This window comes from Mustela erminea, chromosome 12 (assembly GCF_009829155.1).
Source record: "Mustela erminea isolate mMusErm1 chromosome 12, mMusErm1.Pri, whole genome shotgun sequence".
In the NCBI taxonomy this organism is placed as follows: Eukaryota; Metazoa; Chordata; class Mammalia; order Carnivora; family Mustelidae; genus Mustela; species Mustela erminea.
The window spans coordinates 69007663-69019776 of record NC_045625.1 but is presented as its reverse complement, the minus strand read 5'-3'; the positions used below and the strand labels follow the sequence as shown (position 1 = coordinate 69019776).

General features: G+C 42.5%; 1 protein-coding gene across 3 annotated transcripts in view; it reads right to left on the bottom strand.

Moving 5' to 3' along the window:
* Positions 1 to 12114, bottom strand: part of FRMD3 (FERM domain containing 3) — a 307544-nt gene that overhangs the window by 56207 nt on the left and 239223 nt on the right. For all 3 annotated transcript variants that reach the window (XM_032307067.1, XM_032307066.1, XM_032307068.1), the window contains one exon: positions 9718 to 9842. In XM_032307067.1, the coding sequence (XP_032162958.1) occupies positions 9718 to 9842 (125 nt within the window). The remainder of the gene's footprint in view (positions 1 to 9717; positions 9843 to 12114) is intronic.

Sequence of the window (12114 nt, the reverse complement as noted above, 5' to 3'; positions counted from 1 at the left end):
TAAACTCTACCAAAACACTGCTAAAAGTAATAAATGAATTCAGGAAAGTTGCAGGATACAAATTTAACACCCAGTTATTGGTATGAATCAGTACTAATTGGGTACTAATAACAAAGTAGAAGGAGAAATTAACAATTGCCCAGTTCCCTGTTATGTCCTGAGGGGTGACTCAGGACATAACAGAGTGAGTTTATTTCTGGGGTCTCTATTCTATCCCATATTCCCCATGGAATATTTGTTCCCATCTAGGTTTCTACCTTTGTAGACAAAACACAGTCATAGCTCCAGGCTTGGGTTGTTCCTTTTCCTTTTCTCTTCTCCATTCAACCTTGGGAGAATCATGACCTCCAGAGAAAGGGATTTCCATTATCCAAGAATGATAAAATACTTAGAAATAAACTCAACCAAACTGGTGAAAGACCTGTACCCTGAAAACTATAAAACATTCACGAAAAAAAAAACTGAAGATGACACAAGCAAATGGAAAGATATCCCATGTTCATGGATTGGAAGAATTACTATTGTTACAATGTCCATACTACCCAAAGCAATCTACAGATGCAATGTAATTCTTATCAAAATACCAACAGCATTTTTCACAGAACTAGAACAAATAATAATAAATAATAATGAATTGCTGAACCAATCTTGAGAAAGAGGAACAAAGCTGGAGTTATCAGAATCCCAGATTTTAAGATACACTATAAATCTGCAGTAATCAAAACAGCATGGTACGGGCACAAAAAGTAGTCACAAAGATCAATAGAATAGAATAGAGACCCCAGAAATAAACTCACGATTATATGGTCAACTAATCTATGACAAAGGAGGCAAAAATATCCAATGGGAAAAAGACAGTCTCTTCAACAACTGGTGCGGGGAAAACTGAACAGTGACATTGCAGAAAAATGAAATGGGACCACTTTCTTACAACATACATAAAAATAAACTCAAAATGGATTAAAGACCCAAATGTGAGACCTGAAACCATAAAAATGTGGGAAGAGAGCATAGGCAGTAATTTCTCTGACATTGGCAATAATAACACTTTTCTAAACATGTCTCCCAAGACAAGCAAAAGCAAAACAAACACACACAAGCAGGGAAACACACACAAAAAAAGCAAAAATAAACTATTGGAACTACATCAGAATAAAAAGCTTCTGCACAGTGAAGGAAACAATCAACAAAAAGAAAAGGCAATCTATTGAATGGGAGAAAATATTTGCAAATGATATATCTGGTAAAAGGTTAGTATCTAAAACATAAAAAGAACTTACATAACTCAACATCAAAAAACCCAAAAATCTAATTAAAAAATGGGCAGAAGACTTGAATTGACATTTTTCCAAAGAACACATACAGATGGCCAACAGGCATATGAAAAGATACTCAAGGTTGCTAATCATCAGGAAAATGCAAATCAAAACCACAATGAGATATCAGCTCACACCTGTCAGAATAGCAAAAATCAAAAAGACAAGAAATAACAAGAATTGGGGAGTATGTAGAGGGAAAAAAAAAACCCTTGTAAACTGTTGATGAGAATGTAAATTGGTACAACCACTATGGAAAACAATATGGAGGCTCTTCAAAAATTAAAAATAGCATCAGGGAAATACAAATCAAAACCACAATGAGATATCACCTCACACCAGTCAGAATGGCTAAAATTAATAAGTCAGGAAATGACAGATGCTGGCGAGGATGTGGAGAAAGGGGAACCCTCCTACACTGTTGGTGGGAATGCAAGCTGGTGCAACCACTCTGGAAAACAGCATGGAGGTTCCTCAAAATGTTGAAAATAGAACTGCCCTATGACCCAGCAATTGCACTACTGGGTATTTACCCTAAAGATACAAACGTAGTGATCCAAAGGGGCACGTGCACCTGAATGTTTATGGCAGCAATGTCCACAATAGCCAAACTATGGAAAGAACCTAGATGTCCATCAACAGATGAATGGATCAAGAAGATGTGGTATATATACACAATGGAATACTATGCAGCCATCAAAAGAAATGAAATCTTGCCATTTGCGACAACATGGATGGAACTAGAGCGTATCATGCTTAGCGAAATAAGTCAAGCGGAGAAAGACAACTATCATGTGATCTCCCTGATATGAGGAAGTGGTGATGCAACATGGGGGCTTAAGTGGGTAGGAGAAGAATCAATGAAACAAGATGGGATTGGGAGGGAGACAAACCATAAGTGACTCTTAATCTCACAAAACAAACTGAGGGTTGCTGGGGGGGAGGGGGATTGGGAGAAGTGGGGTGGGGTTATGGACATTGGGGAGGGTATGTGCTTTGGTGAGTGCTGTAAAGTGTGTAAACCTGGCGATTCACAGACCTGTACCCCTGGGGATAAAAATATATGTTTATAAAAAATAAAAAATTTAAAAATTTAAAAAAATAAAAATAAAAAAAATTTTTTTAAATTAAAAATAGAAATATTATATGATTAAGTAGCTTCACTACTGGGTATTTACCTAGTAGAAGCAAAAACATTCAAAAACAATTCAAGAAAATATATGCATCCCTATGTTTCTTGCAGAGTTATTTGTAATATTCAAGATATGGAAGCAAGCTAAGTGTCCACCAGTAGATGAACAGATAAGGAAGATGTGTTATATACATATACTATGCAGCCATTAAAAAGGATGAAATTGTGCCATTTGTGACAACATGGATGGACCTAGAGGGTATCATGTTAAGTGAAATAAGTCAGATGGAGAAAAACAAATACCATATGATTTCATTCATATATGGAATATAAAAAAATACATGAATAAACAGTCCAACATAAAGCAGAATCAGACATACAAATACGGAGAACAAACTGATGGTTCCCAGAGGGCTGGAGGGAAGGATGGGCAAAACAGATGAAGGATAGAGGGAGACACGGGCTTCCAGTTATGGAATGAACAAATTGGGGATTATAAGGCATGACATAAAGTCAGTGATAATGCAATAGGGTTGTATGGTGACAGATGACAGCTACACTTGTGGGGAGCTGAGCACAATGTGTAGACTTGTCAAATCACTAGGCTGCACACCTGAAATAATGTAACATCGTGTGTCAACTATACTCAGATAAAAATAAAAGAAAGACCCTAAGATGCGAAAATGCAGTAGACCCCACAGGTCACCTGTTATGTGTTGGCTTGGAAAAGAGGGGGTCGAGGATAGAGCATGGTTGATGATGAGGACAATACTCCTTTCATATGCTCAAAATACCTTCCACGGGTGAACACACAGACTTTCTGGAATTTCAATGACATCATCTTAAGAAATCTACGGCTAGGGCTAGACAGTGTAAACAACCCTTTAAACACACTCTTGCCTCTCCACACACAAAGCCCCATCTGTGACACGTGCACACACTCAAACACCCATAAGCAAACACACACAAACACTTCCCAAGGACAGACACACACACACACACACACACACAGCTAAATGGTGGCATAGGAGAGCTAGTTTTACCACTCTCCTTAATTTCCATCTATTCTATTCCATCTTTTCCATCATCACTTTCATTTCCAACCTATTTCACAGGTGCAGGCACATTCTCAATCAAGTGCAAGAAGAAGCAAGTGCAAGAAGCAAATCAAGTTCTCAAGAAGCAAGTGCAGCTTGAAGCCACCTTCAGTCCAACCACATTGCCACCCTTGAAGACACTCCTTTATGGAAATTCGGGTGTCCCCACTGTGCTTTTGTTTGCTAGCAGAGGGTGTCAAACACTTTCAACTCTTATGCAGTTTTTGCTATCAAGGGGAAGAAAGCATGGTTTCCTGCCTATTTATTTATGCCTGCCTGCCCCACTGCTCTGGTAGACCAGAGTGATGTTCACTGGGTGTCACTAATTGCCAGCTACAAAGTCCCATGTGATTACTGTTATTCACTTTCTTTACCGTAGTCCAGCATTCTCCTGTAACAAAAATTACACTCCACCAAGCATATTGCTACCCACACTATGGAGACCGTACCTCCATATGGCATGTGATTTTATTCAGATTAATGACTCCTTAAAATACCATTTTTACCCTGAACAATTCCCACTTTCAATTTTTTCCTTCTCCTGAAATTTTCTTTTCTTTTTTTTTTTTTCCCAAAGATTTTATTTATTTATTTGACAGAGAAAGAGAGCACGCATGCACAAGCAGGGGGGCAGCAGAGGGAGAGGGAGAAGCAGGCTGTCTGCTCAGCAGGGAGCCCAATGCAGGGCTCAAACCCAAGACTCTGAGATCATGACCTGAGCCAAAGGCAGATGCTTAATGACTGAGCCACCAAGGCGCCCCCTCTCGAAATTTTCATAAGTTCCTCATAACACTTTGCAAATGGACTGCCCATTCTCAGAGAAAGTTTTCCATAGCATTAATCTACTTGGATCCTGTAGCTGAGCAACTCTGGGGCAGTACTGAACTTTCCTGTTGCCTAGTGGTGCCTAGGAGTGGATTTTGTTTTTTTTTCTCTACCCAGACACAGCCAATACTTCACAGCTAATATTCCAGCTGTCCTGTCGTGTGAATGAATGGGGTCACACATTCTCCCAGAGTGCCACTGGGCTAATCTGGGCAATCATGCTCTCCACAGCTGTCTTTGAGAAGCATGAAGCTCTAGGCAGAATAGAAAGACCTTGTCAGACAAATGAGTGGTTATAACCCCAGAGAGTCATGATGGCCGCACAAACGCCACCACCATGGCACCCATGTGAGACAAGGTGCCAGGATCTTCCCAGGACCTCACAGAGACTGTGCCTCCAAGGGTCACGGTTAAGACCTTCTTTCTTCTCCCAACCTTTTTTTAAAAATTCCTAACAAGACAACTCTTTTAACTCAGACTGTCAGCCTTGACCTGTTCTTGGATCCAGTTCCAAAACATATGGCTTGAAATTCCCCAAAATAAGAATCTGAATCACTATACAGAGTTAGGGAATAGTGATGTCCCAGCATTCTCCACTCCACGTCTGAAGCTCAGCAAAGCAATGCACAGTGTGTAACTCTCTCAAGGGCTCCAATGTCACTTAAGCCTTCCTGTGCCTCAGCAGTCCCCTCCTTACAGATTCACTCTCAGAGCCTCAGAGACAAGGGCAGAGCCTGGACAGGAGTCCCCGGGCTGCCCACCTGCCAGGGGGAAGCAGTGAGCCTTTCTCAACAACTCTACCACTTTATTAGCTTAGACGCACTGCCTCCTCCTGAGTCCACTCCCTCTGTCTCATTCAGCCCTTGGTTACCTATTTTCTGGGTTTGTGCAAGGGCTCCTGTGTGGTCTCTCTGCCTCCAACCCAGACAGTCTCAGCCAGAGGGCAGTTTTATTCCCCAGGGGACACCTGACAACACCTGGAGACATTTTTGGTTATCAAGACAGGTGGGATACTACTGGCATCTGCTGCGTAAAAGCCAAGGATGCCGCTCAACATCCTACAAAGCTCAGGACAGCCCCCAACAAAAAGATGTCAATGGTGCTGACACTGAAAAACTCTGCTCCTGCCACACCTGCCTCAAATCTGCCCCCTTTACCCCACAAATGATATAAACCATAATTCCAATCAGGCCATTGTCATGCCTGAAATCCTCCAGTGCCTCCCAAGTACCCTCAGGTTCAAGTTTAAACTCTCCTTAGCAAGTCATGGAGACCCATCATGATCTGGTCCTTTAAGTTTGCCTGCCCTTTTTCACTTTTCCCTGACCTTTCTTCCCCAAAGCCACACCAGCAACCAGTGCAGGCAGATCAGGCCACTCACAACTCCCTCTGCCTGTCAGTCAGTTTTATGTCAGACACTCTAATCCAACTAAAGGGGACAAGACACTCTCCAGGTAGCTTGAAGCACTGAGATCTCATGAGGCACACAGAAAAGTGAGCACACCTTCAATTGGCAAGACCAGAACCTACTCATCACCTCTGTGATTTCATTGGTGTGTCGCCAACAGGCTGTGAGCCTTGAGGAAGACAGCATCTACATCTTTATAAGGCTAAAGCAACCTGCACACGCTAAGTGTGGTCTACCAGTTATACTGGTTGTATTTGCCATAGATGTTGCATTAAGGAATGAATGAATTCCTAGCTTCTTTCAATTTGGCTCTTGGTGAAGCATAAAAAGCACTATAATATCAAAATACAAAGATGAAACTCAATTCATTACACTGTATGTATTAAGAAAGACAGTCCATCCACAAAGGTGGAGATATCTTTGTTTAAAGCGGTGGTTTCTGCCTCTCTTCTCTTTATATACCAGAGAAATACAAATCTATAAAATATTTATCCCTATGGAATGTCTAAATTCCACTGCCTGATACTCAAAGACAAGACATGGAGCAGAATCAGACTCTAAATTAGTTAACAGAGATCTAATGGTATCAAGAACACAGAGCTTGGGGCGCCTGGGTGGCTCAGTGGGTTAAGCCTCTGCCTTCAGCTCAGGTCATGATGTCAGGGTCCTGGGATAGAGTCCCTGCCGAGCAGAGAGCCTGCTTCCCCCCTCTCTCTGCCTGCCTCTCTGCCTATTTGTGATCTCTCTGTCAAATAAATAAAATTTAAAAAAAAAAAAAAACAAAACACAGAGCTAGTTTCACTGTGGGAATCATAACTCTGAATTTCATGGTACCTAAAATGATTTTGCTCTCTTTCTGTAGACTGAGAAGGTCATTCAATTCACTAGACACTTACTTAATAGTAAAATACGGCCGCCTTTACTTCTTTCCCTTTTAAGTTGATTCTGTATCCTGGAGATTGATAGGATTTGTCTGAGCTTCAAAACCCACAAGATGTCCCATAAGGGGACTTCCTAATAAAAAAAAAAAAAGTTTTCTTAGATATTTATAGAGCCGTTTTGGACTTTTTAAGAGAGTAACCTATCAGTTTGACTTTATAGCTAGTGAAAGAATTTAAGATTTTTCTTTAAGTAACTGGAAAAACTGAAAAGGTTGTTTATGGATTCTTATCATATATCATGAAAATTTTTATTTTTATTGCAGTTCATTATAACGCATGTGTCTCTTGTCCATAGCGTTTGTGTTAAAGTTAAGATGAGGATTTAGCAGTGGAACCTCATTAGAGAAAATGGAGCAAAATGACTTTTAAGTGAATGGGGTAAAGGGCCCAGGGGAAAGCTTGCCCAGTTCCCTGTTATATCCTGAGGGGTGACTCCTAGGGCCAGAGTGACCTGACTTCCATAATCCCCATGGAATATTTGTTCCCATCTAGGTTTCCACCTCTGTAGACAAAACACAGTCACAGCCCCAGGCTTGGGTTGTTCCTTTTCCTTTTCTCTTCTCCATTCAACCTTGGGAGAATCATGACTTCCAGTGAAAGTGGATTCCATTAAACCAAATATTCCAGGTACAGAAATATGTAAGGGTCAAGGGCAAGCCACTCAAAATGTATCACAGTTCATATTGATTATTTTGAATTGAAGCTACTTGGTAAGTGACCAGTGCAAGGTCACTTGGACCCTCCTCTGTCCCTCTGAGCAGGAAAAAAATCTCCATTATGGAAAACACCCTCCCTCTAATGAGAAGCAAAAGGATATCCTTGTCAGGGCCCCTGGGTAGCTCAGCCAGTTAAGCATCGCCTTCGGCTCAGGTCATTACCCCTGGGTTCTGGGATCGGGTCCCGCATCAGGCTCCTTGCTCAGCAGAGAGCATGCTTCTCCCTCCCTCTGCTTACACTCTGTCTGTCTCTTTCTCTGATAAATAAATAAAACCTTCGAAAAAAAAAAAAAAGAAGAAGACATCCTTGTCACCAGAGATAAGGACTTCAAAGCTAAGAAAGCTGTACAAACCTTGTTACTTTTTTCCAATCTACTAGATGCTAGCCTAATGTCTGCTTAGAATTCCCTAATAATTAAAGCTCCCAAACACCTGTTTTCTTTATCCTGTCAATTCCTACCAAATTTATTGTCTCTTTGTCTGAAACGTATATAAACTGCCTGCTTTAATCACTTCTTTAGGTCTCAATTTCATTTTGGGGCCTCCATGTGCACATAATAAAACTTGAGGGTTTTCTCTCCTGTTAATTTGTTTTATGTAAATTAAATCTTGGTCCAGTTGAAAGACCTCAAAGAGGAAGAATTTTTCCTTCTCTACAAGAGGAAGTCCAGAAAAATGCCTGGGGATCAGAAATGAAAGCTACTTTTATTACAGGTGAAAAACATATAAAATCAGACAGGGTGCTGGAAAATATACACAAGCAACATGGACCCAGAGACCCTTGGGAATTTAACAGAGTTAGTTGCTAAGACCAAGAGCACAGGCCAGGAGTAGACCAAGGCCATTCTCCTTGTCACCACCTTGTGGCTCAGCTGGGGATAAGGATGTCTCCTGAGGCCCCACACTTCCTATCTTGCAATGCTTTCTTTCCACTCAAGGAATTTGGGGAATCTAAGCTGTCCAGTTCTCCTCCTAGCCATTAAGCTTCCTCTCAGGAAAAGACTTACTAAAAATTATTTACACTTTAGCGCGAAGTACCTGCTGCTCCTTCTCCCAAGGGTATTTGCATCCCAAGCCACACACTCATTGTAGGCTGCAGGGTTTTCCCCTGTGGATGGGATTCGAGAATCGAAGCTGCAGCTGAAGGAGGTCTTTGGGGACAGAGAGACCTGCCCTCTTGAAACTGCCCAGTATCCATATTTTAAGTAATGAAACCCAAGTCACTAAGGAAAATCATGTTGTGTTTGTGTTCAGGGTTCTAATAACTTTATTTTGAGTGCATTTTAGAATATACCTTGATAATTCATGTGGGAGATTTGCCTCTGAAATGTCTCCAGCAAACAGTGTGGGGAGATTCGTCTCTGAAGGAAGTAAAGTCCTTAAAAGCCAAAAAGGCCTAGATGCACATATAGTAGGACCTTAAAAATACAACAGCTTTTGGGTTGAGGTGGACTATATGTGTTTTAGCTTGTATCAAAACTATCAGAGTGGGGTGCCTGGATGGCTCAGTGGGTTAAGCCTCTGCCTTCGGCTTGGGTCATGATCTCAGGGTCCTGGGATCGAGCCCCGCATCGAGCCCCGCATCGGGCTCTCTGCTCAGCAGGGAGCCTGCTTCTCCCTCTCTCTCTCTGCCTGCCTCTCTGCCTACTTGTGATCTCTGTCCATCAAATAAATAAATAAAATCTTAAAAAAAAAAAACTATCAGAGAAAGGCCTAAGAAAATGGTATGTAAGTATGAAGAAATAGTGAGGTAGAACAGAATGACCAATATAAAGACTTACAGAGAATTCTTTACAACCACTAATTTAATTATAATAAAAACTTACCATTCAGTAGAACTTTCTACAGTGGTGGAAATGTTCTTGGTCTGACCTCCCCATGATGGCAGCCATTAGCCACATGTGGCTATCACTCATTGGAAATGCAGTTTATGTGACTAGAACTTAATTTTTAATTTTAATGAATTTAAACTTAGTTTTAAACAGCCATGCATTGCAAGTGGCTACCACACTGGTGGGGGGGGGGGGGGTTGGCTAACAGCATTACTGCTTTAACACATAATTTTTAGGACTACTTTGTATCCATGTGCTTTTTCCTGGAGAAACTGCTATAACTCTCAAAATAATACAGTCTTCCAGAAGCAAACAGCCTACTTATAAGAAATAGTTTATGATTCATTCCATCCCCAACCCCAAACATTACCTAGGTACCCAGGATTGGCGCCTCACTCGTCCCGCCATGGTAAGCCTGCAATGCCAACTTCTGGAAGGAAGGGTACTTACCCTCACCCAATGGAAGTTCCTCTTCTTGTTCATTGGGGGAAGGCAGCAGGGGCTTCAGGGGCTCCATGTTAATGATGAGCTGTTTGTTCAAGGAGTAGGAACTGCGGCTCTGAGTCATACTGGTTCTGAAAACAGACACAAATCAGAGGGAATTGGTTTTCATTGCAAATGCCAGCCCCGCCATCTTGGTTAGCTATCCAAGTTGGGAACTGTCTCTAGACTCCACAGTGGATGAGGCCAGTGGTAAAAACAACATAACACTTAGGAGAGACAGCCCTTTTTATTTAAGTTCTGACAGAATGTCCAATGTGTTCTAATGCAACATAGTAAAAAAAAAACTTATTTCTTCATATGTCACCAGACTGAGGCATTCTAGGTGACAACACAGACACTGAAAATGACATGAGAGGCAGGTGTCACTGAACTTGATACACAGAAAAGTAAATGAGGGGCATGACTCAAAGTAATTTAACAATCACCAAGAAACCAAAGGTGAAAACATAACCCAGTCAGACAGGCTTGAGCTACCTTGCTCTTGCTAGATGTCCAATATTTAATATCTATGTTTAATACTCCCATTCAGATTCACAGCCCTCTCACCAGCCAGCCCCGAAGCTCTGCTTCTGAAGGCAGCATACACCTGCTATTGGCTGCAAAAGGCAGCAGATGGCAAGGAAAATGTACGAGTATCTCATCAAGACTATTGGCTGATAGCAGCAAACCCATCCACACCACCTGCTGCAGGGAGACCAGCTGTCTGCCCTGAAAGATAGGGAGGTGGGGTACCTCCAGTGGGTGTTTCAGCACCCTTCTCCTCCTCGTGTTTCCTGTCAAAACCCAAACCAACTCACTCTTCGAAGATGGCATCCAGTGTCTCCTCTCAAAACCCAAACCAACCTACTCTTCAAAGATGGTGTCCAGTGTCTCCTAAGCCTTTGATGCCCCCTTGGACGACCCTCGTGACACATTTTCATTTGTTCTCTTTCTCTCCCCTCACACTACTCTCCCTTCTTTCACATCTCGTGGCATTTGGCACTTCTGTCTCTCTGCCATTACTGCTGTACTAATCAGCTCCACCTTGGCAAAGCACCTGAAGGGCGCAGACTGATCTAGCCATTCTGGTATGCTTTACAGAGCCTCCCTAGGTGTCTTATTAAGGGCTGCTCACATTCGAAATTAAAGTAAATTGAATGCAGCCCTGGCTTCCCCAGGCTGGTTACAAGACTATCTTATAGCGTAGGCATTTCTGTTTGGCACGGGACAGGGAAGGAGAAGAACGTGGTACCCCCCAGAACTGGCACTGGAGGGGAAAAAATTATGAAGACTTGCTTAACCATGGAGTCCCGTCCTACAACTACTTATTTTCAGCTGATACATATACATCAGATGATCTGCCTTGTTCTAGTGAGCCATGGTCCTTGCATGAAGTAACTCACTCTCTAGAACTATGATTTTCAGACTTTTTGACGGACACCCCCATTAAGAAATTTTATGTCATTTCTCTGTACCCATACAGGAAGACACAAGTAAAGCAATGTTTCATGCAACCACAGTAATTCTTATTATGTGTGATTCATTCCCCCCCTCATTCTACTTCATTTTGTTTGAATTGCTAGTCTATTTTCATGACTCATTAATGTGTTACAGCCACAGCTGGAAAAGCACGCATCCCATGGAGGATAATCATGGCCAAGGGTCCTCTGGCAAGCATGGCAGGGTTGACAAGGAAAGAAATGGAGACAGTGTTTCCTTGCAGACAGAAGGAAGGAAGGTAGGAAGGAAGGGAGGGAGAGAGGGTGGGTCCTCATTTTTTGAGCTTTCATGGGATTTCTTCTGGCCCTACGGCCCTCATGACTGAGCTGTTTGTTCTAGCTCTGCAAAGCACATGCCGCCATGTTTGTGTGGACCATGGAGGTTCCTGACCTCAGAAAAGCCCATTTTCCATTGTTGCAGGAATCTCTCTGCCCCACCTCTGGCCACCCTGCCAACTGACGGGCAGCAGTTCCATCCCCCAGAAATTACTGCACTTCATCAAGGAGGGCCTGTAACGAGCCTTTATGGAGGATCTTTTTCTCCACAGCAGTACCCCATCCCAACACTTTTCACTTGGAGATATAGAGCATCCTGCCCCCTGGCCCCCCTCCAGTGCCAACACTGCAACGTCTGGCTGCTGTATAGGGACAGGCTGAGCTCACCCATGTGAGCCTGCTGGGCACTGGGAGGTCAGGAGGATGCGAACTCAGCACCCATGCTTACAGGCTTCTACAGCCACACTGTAGTGGAGGCCTTCGGCCAGGGTCAACGGGGTTTAGGGTCTGCTGAGGGTTAGGCCACACAGTCGATTACAACCCTGAATCTCTCCAGTTCTATGACTTAGAGGTGAACACTGCCTCCCAC